The following is a 19,815-nucleotide window of genomic DNA, read 5'->3' on the forward strand; positions in this document are numbered from 1 at the left end:
TATTAAATATTCTATATACCATTTGATTTCTTATTAAATATTTTTAACATTTTATATTTGAATGTACAAAGATGAAGAAAGGAGGGTTTAATAAATTATGTTAATTTTCAAGAGTCTTAAATACAATGAAGCCCATGTGCTTCATATGAGATTATAATATGCTTCAATATTATAAATCCTTATCTCTAGTTTTCAGGTCAATCATATGGGTAAAAAATAAACAATAAGGCTCTGTGTACCCTCAGGGGTATCACAGAACACATTTTTAAGCTATGTACATAAAAATGTTCACATAAAAATATCCACATAGTTGTGACTGGGAGGACACCTTAGAGTATTTAGAAGTTCTACAAATCCATTAACCAACAGGGGTGATTTGCTGCAAATTCATCCCATTTATAACAATGAATATCACTTGTAATTATCTATTCAAATACAAATATATATGACAATTGTATCTAAAAATTGAATTGAATGTATAAGATATATAAAAATATAAGAAGGCATTTATAAAGTCAAAATTAATATACACCAAATTATTTATATTATTTTAAAGGGATGGGATGAAAAGTGAGCTTTAACTTTCTCTGTATTGCTTATATTTTAATAACAATCAGTTATTAAAAGAAAAAAGCAATTTTGAAAGAAAAACTCCTTATAGCAATGTTTTCCTTTTTAGAGCCACATTTCTATAGTTTATTTTACACTAAAATGTCTGCTGTATATTTAGTGTTATTAAATGTAACAAATATGGGAAAGAAAAAATTTAAAAAGATGGTTATAAAATGCTTATATGGCAGGTATTATGGTGACATACTTTTACATCTTCCCTTTTGTGGTACCCGGAACAACTTATGATTGTGTGAGGAGTACTAATATTTCCATTAGACAGATGAAAAAATTATAGATCCAAGGACCTGACAAAAAAAATCATACAGCTATTAAATGTCGAGATCGGATAAACTCTGCTGTGACACCACACGGTCCCTGAGGGTCTTGCATTCCATTCTACATACCCAGAAGGCATTAAAAAGCACTGAGCTGATTTAACAATTTCTTTCTTTTTTTAAGTTTATTTATTTTGAGAGAGAGAGAGAGAGAGAGAGACAGTTAGTGAGTACGGGAAGGGCAGAGAGAGAGAAAGTCAAGCAGACTCTGCAGGGTCAGCGCAGAGGCCGATGAGGGGCTGGAACTCATGAGCCACAAGATCATGACCTGAGCTGAAATCAAGAGTTGGATGCTTAACTGATTGAGCCACCCAGGTGCCCCTGACTTGATAATTTCTTAATAAACTTCACTATCTAACACCCAACACATTTTTTTCCTCATGAAAATTTTTATTATAGGAAGTACTGTCATATTTATTTGACTAGATCTTTCTAACTTCATGTATAATTTAACAAATCTCTACGGTGGTTATATATGACTTAAAAAGCAAAAGCAAAATCATAAGTGCCAAACTGAGAATAAGTAAATAACCTCACAAAAATAATTTCATAGATAAGGTGAAATGGCAAACTACCTTAGAGGTCTAATATCAATAGGAAGATGGAAAAGTACATAAAAGATATCAAAATTCAATGTTTACAGAGATCTGGTCAAGACAGAAAACTTGTTTTTATGTCTCCATTTTGTTTAATTATTACAGCTTTTATTTTGATGGCAAAATTCAAATTTGTAAGATTTCCTTATTATGTGAATAGGGCCAAAAATTATTAAGCCATCAAAAAATCTATTATTTCCCAGTGATTGACCAATGAATGCAGCATTTTGGTGAACCTTACTTAAATTTTGAATACTGTATTTCTGAAATCAACTTTGTAAGTAGTCTAATGCAAAGAGGTACAGAATAACAGTTAAAAAAAAAACAGGTTCATCATTAACTTGCTATACCACATATCATTTCAACTTTCACCGTCTTTCTTACTTTTCCTGAACTGTAAACAGAAATAAGAATTCTTGCCTACATTGAAATTTTAAGAACTGAAATAAGTGATAGAATGTAAGAGCTAACTAAGCCATGATTAATAAACTACTTTTATATACCACTTACTTTTATTAAGTAACTTTTAGTTAATTGGTTTTAGACTTTTAAAAACAAGACTATCACTTTTCCCATTAACGATAATAGAGATAGTTTAAATACTCACATAAATTCAGAGTCAGGCTCGTTAAAAGATACTGCACTTAGATAACTATTTCTTGAAACATCTCTCCGAGTCAAAATTCCTTCAAAATTTTCCTCAAGCAGAACTGCATTTGTCCTGCATAGTTTAAGTGGCCAAAAAATGTTCATATCCTTTACCTATATTATTTATCCCTTGAAATCACCTAAATTATCCCCATCACATTGCAGTTTCTACTTATTTTTTTAAGTTTATTTTGAGAAAGAAAAAGAGACAGACAGCAAGCAGGAGAAGGGCAGAGAGAGAAGAGAGAGAGAATCCCAAGGCTTCTGTGCTGGAAGCAGGACTCAAACTCACAAACTTTGAGATCATGACCTGAAAAGAAATCAAGAGTTGGACACTTGACTAACTGAGCCACCCAGGCGCCCCTCTACTTATTTTTAATGCAGTCTGCTGAATTATTTGACGGGCCTTAAGAAAATTTTTCAGTAAAATCAATATTTTTAAAAGAGAAAAGAAAAAATTATGTTCAAGAAAGGTGCAATATGATTTCAAAGTTGAGTATTTTCTTTTAAAGGGCAATAATTTATTTCAGTTTGTTTAAAATAGCTTCACTGCCAAGACTCTAGAACCTCAAAGCTTTTCCTGCCAACATATGTACATTCCCTAAAAGTAAAAATACTGTTTTCGATTCTTATTTATTTTGCTAAACTATTTTTTGCCATATAAATATATCAGCATTATTATTCCTTGACAAAAATACAACATACAGGATTGCTATTCACATCGATAATCATCTGTCAAACTATATACTATTTATAATACTTTCATAAACTTCAGAGAATAAGTTACTAACATATATCCCATGTAGATAATTTTAACAGAGAAAAGATTTTTACAAGGACTGAAAAGAGGGATTTACAAAGTAAAGGGTCTGTCAGCATTCTAAGCCCACCAGCATTAAACTATATACTAAGAGTAGCAGCCTTCCACTGTAAAATCACTAATTTTAGTAATACAGTACATTAAACATGCCATGTGAGATATATGCCAACCTAAACTGCCACATATGGCATATCTTTCTTATTATCACAGTTTGTGTTTTCATATCCAGAGTCATTCTAGTTCTTAAACAAGATGTCAAATATACCAATTTAGCTAAAAACGTGATAAAGCTTTCAGAGGAACATACCTTTCCTTAAACAAAATAGGTATACACTTCAGAAGAAATTTAAAATATTACTGTAAAGAAAATATGGCTGGAAGTTTCTAGTTTAGAAGATGTTTGTAAATGCAAAATAGAATATAATTTCAAAGACAGAATTCATAAAAGATGTTCCATTTAAATAAACGTTACTTTGAAACAATTCACAACCCAAAATTCTTCAAAATTTTTCTCAAAGAGAATTGTACTGCCTCTGCAAAAAATGTATGCAGTTGTCTTACCTATATTATTTATCCCTTTTAAGAACAAGTCATGATATCATACCATGATATGCGTATCAATTTGAAGGCAGAGATTTTGCTTATGCTTCCTTTTTGTATTGAATTCAACTTTGAGTTATACGACTGGTATTATTGAATTATGAATAGCACTTAAATAAAGATTACACAGTGAATATTTTCATTTCAAATCCCCATCTGGTGCTTAATGTCACTTCAGCTGTTCAATTCTTTAATGTTTCTCTACACAACTAGCCAATGATTTCACAAATCAGTATAAAACGCTAGATAGATTTTTAATCTCATTTTCTAAATGGAAACACAGTGCCATATTTTTCAGTCTTTTTTAAATTAATCTGATTTTGATCGAGTATCGATTAACAGTGACTCCTTTAGGAAATAAATATCAATGATGGAAAATCCTGCTGAATCTCAATAATCATGTGAAACTCCAAATAAAATAATTACATAACAGAAAATCCATTTACAATGAATAAGAAGTTTCAGTTTTTATTTTCATTGACCAATGTCTCTCTCATATACCAAAACTTTAGTGTTGGAACGACATCAAATTCACACATTAAAAAAAAATGTATATGCTGTGTAAATCACTAATTTTCATCAAATTAAAAATGAATAGATCTGTTCATCACATATCAAGAGAGCTAAAATGGTCTACATATTCATGTAATTTAAGAAATGAGAAAAATTGTATCAGATATATGATTCAAAAACAAACTAGTAAAAGAAACCAAGTAGCTAATTTTAAATGTGTCTGCACAGACAACAAGGTATGTAAAAGTGAATAAATGTCAAAAACATACTTCTCTCCAGACTATTCCTGAGTACAGCAAAACATTCTTCACTGGATTTTGTCCTTCACTAGGTTCCCACGCTTTTCTTTTACACTTGGCACATAACTGCTTAATAAAACACAACTATCGTATTTCTTAACATCTCTTTTTCCGTATTTCTAGTTGCCTCACCTTTCCCTTAGTCTTTTCCTTTGTAAACAAAGTAGTCTTCTCTTTAATTCTACTTACATTGCTAAGCAGAAAGTCACATTCCTCAGTCTACTACTCAGCTCTACTTTTAGATAATTAAGGCAATCCTCCTCCAAAGTACAACTATTAACTTTTATACAAATACGTGCATAAATTTTAATTTCAGTACCATTGTGGGTCATTTTATAGACCCAACAGAGGTATTTTTTCTTTAAAATAATTCTTGCTAATAATAGCAGTTTTCAAACAAGCTCTTATCTTTTTCACATGTAATACATTCTCTCTTGTCTCTAAAAATATCTATAGTATCTCCCTATCCCCACTTTCCCCCCAGCAACATCCACTTTTTACCTAGTAATACCAAACTACTTTTGGATCCCTGAATAGGACAGGAATTTTCATATCTACCTAAATATACACTGTGTCTCTGCTTCAAATGACCTTCCACTCTTGCCCAACAAGCAAATTAAAATTCAACCCTCAAAACCCCCCTTTTCTTTGAAGTCCACCTTCTCCCTGCAAGATCTGGTCGCAGACAGAGGTAGTTTCAACTTGTAGACACAATTCTACCATTATACATTTATTAAAATTTATTCTAACCAGGTATTTATCTTTCTTGTGTCTTACTGCTCTCTTTCTTGAGAATAAGATCTTCAGAGCATTGTATACCTAGTTCTAACCCCAAGAGGTAGTAGCAAAGTACAATCCCATGGTAGTAGCAAAGGAAGCACCAGGTAAAGAAACACTACAATAGAATTATTTTAGCCCACTATTCTGCACCAGCTTTTAAAAAAATAAAGAGAATTTATAAAAATGTAGAGGACTAAGCATAAGACTAGATTTATCTACTAAATCTTAGATGTTTCTTGGTTCATTGTAGCAAAACTCAATGTACTAATACAATAAAAACATTAGTATTTCATGGATTTCTCTAAATTTTAACTGTTTGAAAAGTAAAAGACTAAAGAAGCCCAAATTTGATAACTTTCCTATAATTTTATTTTCAAATAAAGTAACACATACTAACACCTTGATATTCTAGTCAAACTCTAAGCAAATAAATTCTGGTCTACTATGTAACTGGTATACTTTTTTCTTTCACAAATGAGAAAATTAAATAGTCTAGCTTCTAAAAGTCATAACGTATTTATACATGTTAACTTCCCCTCTACAGGTGAAGATATTAAAATACAATTAAAGTAATCATATTTTTAATAATGTAACTTTAATTTAGTGGTTAATAAACTTTGATTTTCAGGATATCTCAAGAAAAGTCATCAACAGGATGTTCCTTAGCGAACAAGTAGACATGTGGCAGCAGAAAAACCATAATGTGACGTAACTCTAAAATCTTGTAATATAGGTATTTCAAATCACTTTTATTAATAAATGTTAATTAAGCTCATGTTGGTTAAGTCAGAATATTTTTATTAATTATCTACATTTTGGAAATGGCTTTTAAGTACTCCATAATACTGGCTTTACAGTTTCCTTCACAAAGGACAACATGCTAAATACAAAGCAAAACTCCCTTCTCTCACTCTACTCTTCTTTTTTAATACCTGGCCCATACTTGTGTTAACACTTCTATGGCCATTTGTTTAAATTTTTGAACTCATTTGTTCACTTATCTGAAATACGGGTTTTACATATACACACCACCCCCCATTCAAGGTAAATTGGATATATAATGAAAATTTAAAGATAAACTGCCCACTATCCATTGTACTCACACTTCACAGAAGAAGCCTCAAATCAGTCATTTATTCATTCATACATACATTCTTTTAAATTTGAACTGCCACCTATGTTTACAGCACTGAGCTGTAAACTGAACATACAGCAACAGGCATGAAGGACAACATTAATTCCTTCATACCAATGAAGCCTAATTCAATTATTTAAATGACATAAGTAAAGGCTATCACAAAAGATTTTTCATTTTGGTTTAAAGCTCTGAAGAAAAAAAATTCCTCAAAAATCACACTGAATACTTTTATATTTATGTTAGAAAGTAGTCCATAAGCTTACAACGCAAACATCATCAGAACTCGGAGAAGCAAACCAATGTAATGAAAAAGACAGAAAAGAGAAAATAGTGATGTTTTAAAATTAAAAATTATTGTATAATACATCTTCACCTTTACTTAAAATGCCTTACAACTAGCCTGTTGCTTATTTTTTAACCATAATATTTTTTTCTTTTTAAACCAACTGTTATGAATACCCAGCCAAATATATAATACTTAAGAAAATTTTTATGAAAGACATAAAAATATAGAAAATATATATATCCTTGAAAACAGATTTTAAATTAGAAAGTCTACACATTTTTTTAAAATCAAGGTCAATACTCTGTTAAACCAAGAACAAAAAATTTAGCTAAGGAACACTGGAAGCAAGCAAAAGAAAGAAGGGAAAGCAGGGGTGCCTGGGTGGCTCAGTTGGTTAAGCGTCCTACCTCTTGATTTTGGCTCAGGTCGTGATCTCATGGTTCATGTGATCGTGCCCTGTGTCGGGCTCTGCTCTGACAGCATAGAGCCTGCTTGGGATTCTCTGTCTCTCTCTCTGTGTCTCTCTGTCTCTCTGTCTCTCTCTCTCTCTCTGCCCCACCCTCCGCTCCCACTTTCTCTTAAGATAAACATTAAAAAAAAGAAAGAAAAAGAAAGCAAACATTGCAAATGAAGAAAAGTAACAAAGTGTAGAAATCAAATCACCCTGGAAATATTGACATCTTCAAACTACAATTACGGAAAAAGAGACCAGGCTATATTCCAAGTAATATAACCTATCATAACTTTTTTTTTTTTTAATGTGTGGTAGTGATAAAGAGAACCTGTATTTGGCCCTTCAGTATAGCAAATCAACAACAAAAAATGTTCTAAAATAACTAACGTGCTTTCAACTTATTTAAAATAAGGGGAGGGGCACATTCATTTTAAAACTAGGAGAGAGAAAAATTAAAGAATTATTTTCTCAGAGAGTCATATCCAAAAAGGAAGGGAAAAAAGAGTGGAGCAAAACAGGAAGAGAAAGAAGTACCTACTAAAATTTGTACCACAAATTCAGAAAACATATTTAAAAGCTAAAGGATGATTATTGACATGCACCACTTATTATCTTGGTATCCTGGTTTGCTCAATGGTTAAATAGAGATTCTGGAAGAGATGAGATCTAAGATCCATTCCTTTCATCTGGTTCCACAATTCCATGATTTTTTCAGTCTCTTAAAATGGAAAGCCTCTCTGCTATTTCTAAGGGTCCTCAGTAAGTCTTTTGACAGAGATGCCATATAACAGAAAAAAATTTAACACAAAACTTAAGAAGAACAATTAAAGCGCAACTTTTTAGGAAAAAGTAAAACATATCCAAACCCTTTAACAAAGAAAAAATGCTTTGTAATAACTCTAAGTCGTGATGACCAAGGAGCTGCCTACACCTGGGCTCATAGGAAGCATCTGATAAATACACATAATAAACAAGAGAAAAGCTTCTAGACAGATTTCACACCAGGTTTTATTAAAAAGTACTTCCGTGACTTAAAAAAAAACATAAATTAATCTTAGAAAAATTAAAATGCAGTTATACAAAGAATAATTAAGACTAAAAATGTGAATGATAAGCTCAATAGCCTCCAATACTAACTCCTTTAGAAACGTTATTTCAAGAATGAATGTAATCAGATGGAAAAGTTACAGTTCTTCTAAAATATTTAGTAACATAAAACAAAAATACATACCACATTCCTTTACTATATTCAGTGTTAATGAAATGCTCTGCCAATTCCTTCCTTTCTGCCCTTCCAATTCTTCCCCCCCAATTACTAGATCTTATAAAAAGTCACTGAATCTAATTCCTAGAGAAGCAGATTATTAACAATATAAATGAAAACTTTCTTCTTTAAGATAAAAATGATTTTTAAAAATTGAATCAACTGAGAGTCAGCATATATTATATCCTAAAGGGAATGCAGGATTTGAAGTCTTATTTAATTAATAAGTACATTATGTGAAAATTTATCCTGCCAAACAATTACAGAGCCTTCAGTGTAAAACTGTTCTCAAAAAGCTTTGAAAGAGAAAAGTTATTTCTCAAAACTTCAAAAAGTATGTTTAGTTTCATGAGGAAAGTAAAAAACACTACAGTCTAAAATTTAAAAATTACTGAGTTCAGAATAAAATTAATTGCAAATTACAAACATACTGAACATCAGTAGAACATAGAACAGGTCTTGAAATAAAAAATATATATATTAATTTTAAATATCAATTATTAAATAAAATTAGTTTAGGAATGGTAAAAAATGGTTTATTTTCTATGCCAAATAATCTTACCTGAATCATTTTGCTGTTAAAAAACTCAAGATACTGATTTCATTTTTCATCTGGTCCTGTCAACGATGCTATGACAGGCCCTGCAGGAAGCAGCAAAAGATCAATGATGGAACGTAGATATTATATGTTTTCATGACCAAGTTTTGTTATGGGAAAGGATATCCATATAGTAGTTTGAAACTCAGGGAATACGGAAAATATCTCAAAAGCTCATCAGTGTATATAATATTCTTTCATTTTTACTTTGTAGTCTTAAATGTTTATTTTTATTCAGTTTTCTTTATCAAAAATTTAAAGGGCCACCTGGGTGGCTCAGTCAGTTAAGCATCCAACTTCGGCTCAAGTCATGATCTCAGGGTTTGTGAGTTCGAGCACCACATCAGGCTCCACGTTGGCAGTGCAGAGCCTGCTTGGGATTCTCTCTCTCTTCCTGTCTCTCTGCCTGTTCCCTGTGTGCACTCTTTCTCCCTCTCAAAAACAAATAAATTAAAAAAAAAAAAAACAAAAAAAAAACTTGAGTCGGTCAGTATAAAATTATACACATACATAAATATCCATAAAAACCAAATTCTAAAAAAAATTAAAAATGATGGTGCAGTATATATGTGGAATTTTAAAGAATCATTTCTATATTGATAAGAATTGGAAAGAAAACAAAGATCCAAGGTCTCAAAAATGGAAAGTCTTGACTGAAAAATAACATATGCTTAAAAGTACGGAAATGATTATATTAACTTCTAGTGATGATTATTTTAATCTTATTTCCCATGATTACTATAACTACCAATAAACTACTACTATACCTAATTCAATTAAAATAAACTTTAAAAGATTTCTTATAAGCAGTAACTTCAGAATCCAATAGTTACTGGCAATACTGGTAAAAATTCCTTCAATAAAAGCATATAAGTTACAAAAAACTCTGTACAAACTCCAAAACTTAATTCCTCTTTGGTAACTGACAGGTTATATTCAACGAAGACCAAAAAATTCAAATCAGTAAAAATGAGAGAAAAATCAAAACTATAAAACTCCTTCACAAGATTCCAAATATATTTTTTAATTCAGAATTATTTTAAAGTAATATAGCACTTGCCGTATTTAACTTAAAGGCGTTTTTACCTTGCAAGTTATTTTCCATTCAAGGGCCAATTAATAAACAGCACTGTGATTAGACACCTACAATAAGTGGGAACACTATTAGAAAATGTAAGAAACTTCTATATATGTCATGGAAGCATATTGTCAGTATTTCAAACAGATTAAGAAATTTCAAACAATAGAAATAAATGACAGATTAATTTTTTTTGAGTTTTTATGCTATACCTGTCTTGTTTGTTGAAACACTTCAAAGCACTCAGCAAAGCTTGCTTGCCAAAGCCTCTAACACGCTAAAATGATATAACTTAATTTTACATGGGTTATGTTTGAAAATAAACAAATGTTAAGCTACGATAATGATAATTAAAAAATTACAATGTACTTCCACTTGTTTTCTGCTCGTTCATGATTTGAAAACGTACTTGTGGAATATGTAAAGTTAAATACTTCTGACTTAAGATTATTTTCTTTCTATTTCTATACAATATCTTTTTACGTGTGTGGATTCTATCAGATTCATAGAAATCATTTTAGTTTCAAATATTTCCATATAAAAAAATGGAAAAGCCTATGCCATATCTTTTTAAGAACGAGACGAAGAAAATGGAAATTTCACCAACTCAGACACCAGGAAGTATCTGAAAAATACTGCTTCGTTTCTTGCATGTTGTGTTTTATACCATGACACTTCAGTCTCTGAGGGTCAGGTTAATTAAGCCCCATAGCAGCTGCAGTGCAATGTGAGACACACGCTGCTGCGGTTCCCACCAGTCCAGTCCAATTACCTGTAGTATTCCAGCACTGGACAAGTGACAACCAACCTCTTCTCTCTAGTCACTTGCTCCCACTGGTCTACTGATAAATGTTAGAACAAACTAACCTCTTTTTGGAAAAGACTGCAAGCTGAATGCACCTGCTGCAGGCTGCAATGATGAGTCCCAGAGAGATGTTTGTCAGTCAGATCTCTGCAGATGTTGTTTAACTTTATGCTAGAGCTGTATCCAAAGATGGAAATGAGATGGCAATCAAGCACAAATCTCCCACCCTTGTCCCCCCAATTTTATTTTGAAAAGCTGCACTTGCTCATAAAAGTGCTTTAAAACAACTCCGCTAAACTGAAAACAACTAAGACTAAACTCTATGGTAAAAAACAGTTTTATTAGGTACTGAATTTTAGGTAACAAGTGGCATAATTATGTTCAATAAATGTTATCTGTGTTATTTAGAAGCTTAAAAATTAATTTGCTTAAGCCAGAGCGAAACAAAACAAAATAGCTATAAAATAAACAAGTTTTGGATGGGTGTTTATTGCTCAGATTTTTAGTGATACCACATACTCCTTAGAGTTCCCAAGACACAGATTTTTTTTTCCTCTTACATATTATACAAAACACCTTCCATACATAAATATTGAACTATTTCACTGGTTATATTCACTATGTTTAAACTCTTCTTGAAAGCTTTGGGGGGTGATATTTGCAAGGCAATATTGTTAGACATATTGAATTTCCTTACAACGTCACAAATTTAAATGAGCTATTTTTCCAAAATCCAGAAGGCTTCAAATAGCTAATATCAAAGTGACATTATACAATATAATTCATGAAAACGTCAATACTTTAAATGATGTTCCACAACTTACTAAATCAATGATAGAAGATATAACATCAGAATGAAAAAAAAAATCAAATAAATAGAATACCTAAGACTTTTAGTGCTAATTCAATTTTTCTAAAAATCTTATGCTATAAAACATTTGTTTACAGGAGTTAAGTATCAAAACTCTATCTTCAGACTCTACAATTTTAACATAGATTGTGCTATGCCAGTAACATTCCTTCATATGTTGAGATTTCCTGTTTCTTAAAATGAGAAAATATTAAAAATACAGCAAATTTCAGAGAGATACTAATGTCTAACTGAAAGATTATGGTTCCTCCTTCAACTAAGGGTATAGAGAGACAAAATATAACAACAGGTAATATGATAAATATAAATATTACAAGTTGAAGATTTAAAGAAAAGCACATTACATGCCAGCAACTCTTTGATCATACTAAAATCAAAGGGATAGTACAGTGTAATCATAACCATCATATTAAACTCAACAATACTAGAAATTACACTACTTTTATTTTTCCTTGTTACAATTTTATGTATCTACTAATTTTTCCTTAAAATACATACCAATAAATTTCTAAAATGCTTTGCATCTAAGATTAAAGAAAAGTGTTTGGACTGCAACTTTTAAAAGCTGGACAAAAGTATTCCCATTGTACTACCAACACCATAATTCTCTTCTTTCAATAATGTAAACAAAAGAAGTGATCTATTCTAAAACTTTATTAACTCATCTCATTTCCAAAAAAATGATCATTCTTGTGTTATACAGTCTCGATCCTAAAGGTTAAATTGGCCACTGAATTTTCCCCATGTCAAAATTAGGGCAGTGTTGAGTACTTCCTTCACTAAAAGAAAAATGCACTTACATTCTTTTTCAAGACTTTTAAAAATTTAACACATAACTGGCTTGTGATTAACAAAAAAAATCACCCAAGTTGTGCAATGCTAAGATTACGATACAATAAATCTAGGGATATAAGTTCAAATTTTAACTTAAGGACCATAAAAGGAAATACTTTACATCAAATGTGATCCAGTTTTATAGCCATAAATACGAAGAAAGTGTAAGATACACACTAATATATGCTGCGATTACAGTGAAGTATTTCTGTTTGGTGGATATAATGAAGATCTCTAGTGTCATACAATGGAATAACAATAGGTGCATTATGAAATGTTCTAAAATTTAAGGCACACATGAAAAAATATATTTTATAAATCCTTTACTATTCCCAACCAATAATGTATTCCATAAGTTTTTTGGATTATCTACCTGAACCATGCATTATTTTAACATATAAAATCAATCTATTTATTAACAAAACTAAACACATCTTCAGATGCCAAATAAAAGAATAAAAGAACACTATCGCCATTCTGAAAATGCATACAGTAATATATTCCCCAAAAATGAGAAAGCTGCTTTTTACTACAAGGCAACAACTTTAGTTAACCTAATTATAGAAAAGATATGTAAATAAATAGGCTGCTTTAATCAAGAAAAAAAGATATATTCATAAACCACAGATAATAACTAGTATCCTGTAAGATTTAGATTTCTAAAAAGATGAATTACACAGCAAAAGTATATCTACTCATACATCTTTTTTGATTACAGTAATTTAAAAAATTCATTTCACAATCCTCAATCTCCCCAAATTATTTTATTTACTATGCCATGCTGAAATACACAATATAATATACAGTTCTACAAATTCTAAATCACACCAATTAATGCGCAAAAAATGTTTTGATTTCAACCATAAATATTAAAAATTACTCAGAAAGGCGAGGTTGTTTAAGATATTTTAAAGATACAAGCTGAACAAAACACAAAAAACAAAAAACTTCACAAATATGATAAATATGAGTATATTATATTGGCTATAGTAAAAACAATGGACATACATTTGAGATGAAATTTGTTAAAATATCCCCAAAGTGTGTCTGTATACTGGCTTATACATCCTAAAGAAAGTCTGTGTTAAATACATCAGTATTTTAACTAAACCTTCCGAACACAATTACATTCTGTTTGAAACTTAGGTAATTTGAGAAAATCCATTAGGTTATACAACTAAAGTATACTTTTCCCCAAATACACTGTCTTACCAAACAAGAAATAGAAAGATTCTTGATGAAATAAACATCAGGCATGTTCACTCTAATAGAGGAGTCATAAATACATATATGAAACACAAAAATGGGCTTCCAAATTACTGCATAATCCTGTAAGAACTCGGCGATAAGAAATCACAGTTTTATAATTTGGTTCATCTGAGATGAGCAGGTAAGTATCCCTTAAATATATCTGAGTACGAGAAGTTGAAAGTAGCTCAGAGGCTGTTATGTTGAAGAATACCAGGACCTTAGATAATTCCACAGGCTTGTGGTCAAGTGTGAACAGAAAGACTATTAAAATTGAAGTCTGTCAGAAGAAGAGAGATGTATCTGTCTGAACAGGGAATAATCCAGTAATACCATATTTAAATTAAAGTGTTCAGAATTAATACAACTTCTTATTAATTACAAGGCTTTACTTTATCCTTAAAATTAATTCCATAGCGTGTGCTTGGTTTCCACCTGTTACAGGCAGAGTATAAGCCTTCTTTTATCCAGACATTTCAAATCACATTTGATCAGGTTACGTCACTACACACACAAAATTTTGTTCAACGCATTCCAGTTTTCCATTTTTTCCAACGGATATTCTTGTTCTATATGAATAACGTGCTTCAGAACTATAAATAAAATAAGCAATTTCAATGTAATAAGAAAAAAATGTATAACTAAGTGGACTAAAAACAAAAGATCTAATTCTCGGTGCACCCTTTCAAACCCACTGAAAATAAACTATATTCAAATGAAAAGGCATTTAATTTACTATTTGGAATATCCTTGATAAACACCAATTTTCTGTAACATCCCTGCACATCTGATACCACCTCATGTATAATGCAAAAAAGCTATTTCATTTTCATCTATTGACAGTGAATTTAATTTACCATTGCAGCTCTTTTCCTAGAACTATCACGTTATTAATTCTGCAATCAAGCTCTTTTGAATGCTTTTATTTGTACTAAGGTTTTCACAATTCCACATTGATTTTTTTCATCATAATATACCTTTCAAACATATGAATGTGAATATGTTAGTAAACTTTCTTAATGCATAAGGAAAGTTTCAGACACAAGGAAAGCCATCTACAAAACTACACTCACAGGAACAAACTTTCGAAGGACAGCATATCTAAGAGATTACATTTTAGCTTAATGTTTGTAGTGTTTACCAAATATACTACATTTAGTTTATACAACTAAGTGATATTTTCAACCATTCTAAAACCTTCTTATCTAGCATAATGGTCCATTTTCTCCCACCAATCAATTGGCTATGAAAAAGAAATCCTCTACTAAAGAATTCTACTGAAATTAGATCATTGAAAGCAAATGAGCTTTGTTTTTCTATGGGGGGGGGGGGGGAAGAAGCAGTATCAGTCTCCTCAGCACTGAATAAATACTTTTTTATGGCCATGAAGACAAAATAACCAAAAAAAATGGCAGAAGCTACACCTGAGTAAAAGCAAATCAGTTAATGTTTTATCTAAGAGATATACTATTCAATTATGCAGATTATCCAATTATATTTAAAATCCATATAATGAGTAGCAAAATGATAAAAAGAAAAAGATAAAACACAGAGAACTGTATAACACTTGAAATAAAAAACACACACTGAAAAGTACAAAAAAAATTATGCCACCTAGGAAACTTGCCATTTTCCAGTAGGTTATAGTACCACACAACTGTTACCAGATTTTAATCCAATACAGCTCTTCATAACACAAATTTTGAAGTATTACTTTACTTCTTACATAATAATATATTTCCTTGTCACAATTACACTAAAAACGCAGTATTTTAAAAATCTGAAGAGGCAGCACTTGTCCTCTTTACTTCACTCCAGGGCCAACAAACAAAGCAGTGAAGCAGAAAGAGGTACATAATGGATTTAGAAGTAAATGGTCCATTCTTTAAGAAGCCTTCCTACCCCCTCTTCTGAATTCACTCTAGACTAATTGTCATTACAATGATGTCTGAAAACTTCAAAAGAACCCTATTTCCTGATGCCAGCTGTCCATGTTTCTATCTTTAAATTTTAGAGTTTTTTCCTAATTAGAAAGAAGTATTTAGACATACCCAAAAGATGTTATCTCATAATTGTTCTAAATCACAGACACAGTATATCGATTATAGAAACAAAACATAATCAAGAGTGGAAATATTCTTTAAAATTTTCCACAAATACAATATATAAATAAAGTCTATACTATTAAGAATTTCCTTCAATACAACATACAACACACGTAGATCTTCTCTTTATTTCCTTGGGGATTTATCAAACAATCTCTTCACCATTGCACCTACCTGGGTAAAAATCTTTGGACTTAGACAGCTTGATGGTGGCTCCAGTTTCTTTTTGCAACTGAACAATTGTCTGTCCTCCCTTCCCAATTATAGATCCAGCAGCATAACTAGGTATGAGAACCTTTAGAAAATACTGGCCGTCTTCTGAAAAATGCAAAGAAATATATTTGGTTAACATGATAATTTTAAACTCTCTATCCCCTCTCCACCCTCAAGAGGGAAAAACAGCAATTAAAACATTGGGCATATAGCTGCAGGAAATATGGGGTTAATTTTTTTTTTTTTAAAGAACAAAAGTAAGCCAATTACACTGAAAAATAAATAGGTACAAACTGTTTCTCATTTTGTAGGATTTATACTTTTAAACTTGGAATTAAAATCTAAACATGTTTTATTATTTTGCAGCACTGTAGAAACTGATGACTAAATTCCAGTTGTTATTCCAAACATGGAAGTCTTCCAATTCTATCTGTGGTTACTATGGTAAAATGAAATGAACTGACCCTTTAACAAAACTTCAGAGATTTATATGATGACAAACCTTCACTTACCATATTGCAATACAAATAAGTAAAAGGACTGTAAATAGTGATGAGCTATATTGGTTTGACATTAGCAAACACCTAAGGACTACAATCAGCCATTGCCTATATCTTACTTAAAGTATGCAAAACAAACATTTCTCCTACCAAATAATCCACCCAAACTGTAGGGTGTATTCCAAGTCTGCAATAACTGCCAGGAAATAACTCAAAGTGATGTGAACTGGCAAATCTAACTAATCCTGGTGTATTTCTTTAGCACTTCTTAGTCTACCATGATCTCGTTTAAGCTCATTAATTAAAGGACCTTAAGAAGAATTCTGCCAATACTAAAAAGCTTAGGAGTCATTTATATCAAATACACTTAAAAGTGACCAAACAGATTATGTTACGTCTCCAAAATAGCCACAGCTTTAAAAACAGAGGAAGTGGATGAACCAAGAAAGAGTGAAATGAAATGTTGTAGAAAATATAAAGCCAACTCCATAAACTTTAATTTCTGACAAACTGATCAAGTCTTAAATCGGAAACACCCCAGTAAATCCAGCTTATGTGAATAAACGTTCTAAATTTTGCGGGTGTGCCATTCGCAAGACCCCCATCCGTCTCTAATGTACATGCTGTAGATAAATTCACCTCTGCCTCGATGCATTGGGTGCATTGTTAAGATGACTCCAGTGCAAATGAAGAAGCGATACCGGTCCCGTTATAACTCATCTTCCCAGGAAGCGCAGGATGTTAAACTAACAAGTCACAGTACCAGACACCCCCACCCTCGTATGCACACCTCTGAAGACAAATCAATGAGATATTTGCAACGACAGTGTAAGTGCGGTAAGAGCATGCACTCATCAAGATTTTGCATACTACTTGTGGCCCAAAGCAAGGGGATGGAGAGGGAAAAACTCTCCGATGCCCCAATCATTTGCTATCCGCTACCCAAGTGCCATTTATTTATTTATTTTATCAGACTGTTAAATGCAGCGCGCATCTTCGAGCGGCCATCACCTCACTCGGGGTCATCCTCCTCCTCTTTAACGGACCCCCTTGCCCAGGTCTAGGATATTTAAATGGTCAGTCTTTAGACCGATTAAATGGAAAGATAGGTCTATTCCGAAAAACCGGTCGCCATTTTGATGAATGATAAACAGAGAAATGGAAATGTGTCCGGGACGGCGAGGTGCGGGGCAGGTGCAGGGGAGGGGGCGCGGGGCAGGGGCGCGGGAGCCGCCGGGTTCGGGCTGGAGGTGTCCGGGCCGCGGGAGGGAGGGAGGCCGGCAGGAGGGAGGGAGGCAGGGGCGGGCGGCGGGGGATGGGGCCAGCGGGGAGGTGGAAGCGATACCCACCGCCCGTATTGGTCCTCTTGGTGCTGCCGGCTTCAGGGGGGGCTTCCAGCGGCCTTTTCCGCGAGTCCGGCGGGTCCAGGTCTATGGGAACCCCAGTGTGGGTCCCGTTCTGCTGGATGGGAGCTGCCGCCATCATGTTTGCAGTTCCTGCCGCTGCTACGGGGAGAAGGTTCTCCCTTTTGTTTTGGCTTTTTTTCTTTTTTTTTGCGTTTGGGGTTTCTTAAGGTTTTTTTTTTTTTTTTTTTTAATCGGATCAATAGAAATCTCTTTAGGAAAAAAAAGCAATGTTGCTGGTTTGTTCTCACTGGGGAGGGGGCAGGGCTGAGGAGCAGCTGCAGTGCAGTGTCAGAAAGGAGACAGGGGAATGGAGGGGGTGTGAGAGACGGAGGGTGAAAGAAGGAGAAGAAAGGAGAGAGGGGGAGAGAGTGAAGGGAGAGGGGCGAGTGAATGAGCGGGAGGAGGGGAGCGGGGAGGACGGGCAGAGGGAGTGGGAGAGCGCGAGGGCTGGCGGGGCGCGGGGAGAAGCCGAGGAGGAGGGGAGAGTGAGGGAAAGAGTGAATGAGCAGGAGGAGGGGAAGGAGGTGGATGCGGAGAGGAGCGAGCGGCGGAGGAGGGCAGGAGCCGGGAAGGAGCGCGGCGGTCCCCGCGCCGCGCTAGCGCTGCGCTCGCTCCCGCTGCTGGTGCTGCCGCCGCCGCCGCTGCCGGAGCGGTTCTGCCGTTGCCTGGGCTGCTCGGCGATGCTGCTGCTGCCGCCCGGTCTCGCTCATTATTTCTCCCGCTTGTAGGGGGGGCTGGCGGGGAGGGAGGGGGATGGCTGCGAGGGGAGGGTAGAGAGGGGTTGAGTTCGTAGACTCCCACACACTTCGCGCTCCGGTCCCTGCCTCTCAGCAGCGCCGCCGCCGCTGCCGCCTCCCAGCGCTGATGCCTCAGCCTGCGGGGGCGGAGGGGGCCCCGCCGGAGGCGGGGGCTGGCGGGGGGGGGGGGAGGCTGTGTGTATGCGCGTGCGTGTGTGCGCGCGGGCTAAGCGCGTGCGCGGGGGCGCGCGCAGGCGGCGGGGGAGGGGACGGGGGCTGGGGCGCTCCTGTGGGAAGGGAGGGGTGAAAGGTCGCCGGTCCCCGGCAACACGGCTCAGGCAAACGTAAGCGGCTTGTCGCAGAAACCAAGGGGTCCAAGAAACCCGCTAGGCTAGAAGGCGGGAAGCAGAGATTACTGACAGCCGTGCCAGCCAATAAAATGGGAATGTGAGAAAGGCTCTTCAGGCCCCTTCCCAATCAGGAAACTTGGGTATGAGAGGGAATGAAAGGGCGGGGTGGGATCTCGGTCAAGCCGGGGCTGGAGTGGCGACAATTTTGGCTAGTCTGAGAAGGGCATTCGAGTGACCGTTGACAACGGGTGAGACAGCGTCAAGGCTGAAGAAAGAACCTTAACTATATGCTTCCAGGACTTCTAGCTAGGTACATTAGTTTTTATTTTTAAGAGTTAGGTAAGAGACATCATCTTAACTCATCGGCGGTTTTCTACGCGGGCGATTTCATAAAAAGAGTATTTATTAGTAGCACTGTGTAACATCGTTAGGGTACTTCTAGTGTCGCTCGCTGCCTTTAATCCTTTCGGGAGCAAGCCAGGATATAAATGAAACTAGGTATGGGTCTTCCCCTCAGAGGCGCTGGTACGCAGACTAAAGACAGGCAACAGCTGAGTGTACACAAAACTAATTATTGAACTAAGTATGAATATAGGAATGAAACTCATTGCAATGTGCACAGCTTATGATTATACAGATCTTGGATATATAAGGAGTCTGAACATCAAGTGTACAAGGCTACAGAAAAAAATATCGTAGCTGCAATAGATTGAAAGTCTGAAAAG

At 34.5% G+C, this 19,815-nt stretch overlaps 1 protein-coding gene across 1 annotated transcript in view; it reads right to left on the reverse strand.

Annotated features, from left to right (window-relative positions):
* Positions 1–18,172, reverse strand: part of NOVA1 (NOVA alternative splicing regulator 1) — a 152,006-nt gene extending 133,834 nt beyond the window's left edge. Inside the window, exons 1-2 of the mRNA XM_030318862.1 lie at positions 17,947–18,172; positions 16,059–16,202 (exon numbers count right to left, since the gene is read on the reverse strand). Coding sequence (XP_030174722.1) covers positions 16,059–16,202; positions 17,947–18,082 — 280 coding nt within the window. The 5' untranslated portion in view covers positions 18,083–18,172. The remainder of the gene's footprint in view (positions 1–16,058; positions 16,203–17,946) is intronic.
* Between the last annotated feature and the right edge of the window lie 1,643 nt (positions 18,173–19,815).

The sequence above is a fragment of the Lynx canadensis genome, chromosome B3, assembly GCF_007474595.2.
Source record: "Lynx canadensis isolate LIC74 chromosome B3, mLynCan4.pri.v2, whole genome shotgun sequence".
Lineage (NCBI taxonomy): Eukaryota > Metazoa > Chordata > Mammalia > Carnivora > Felidae > Lynx > Lynx canadensis.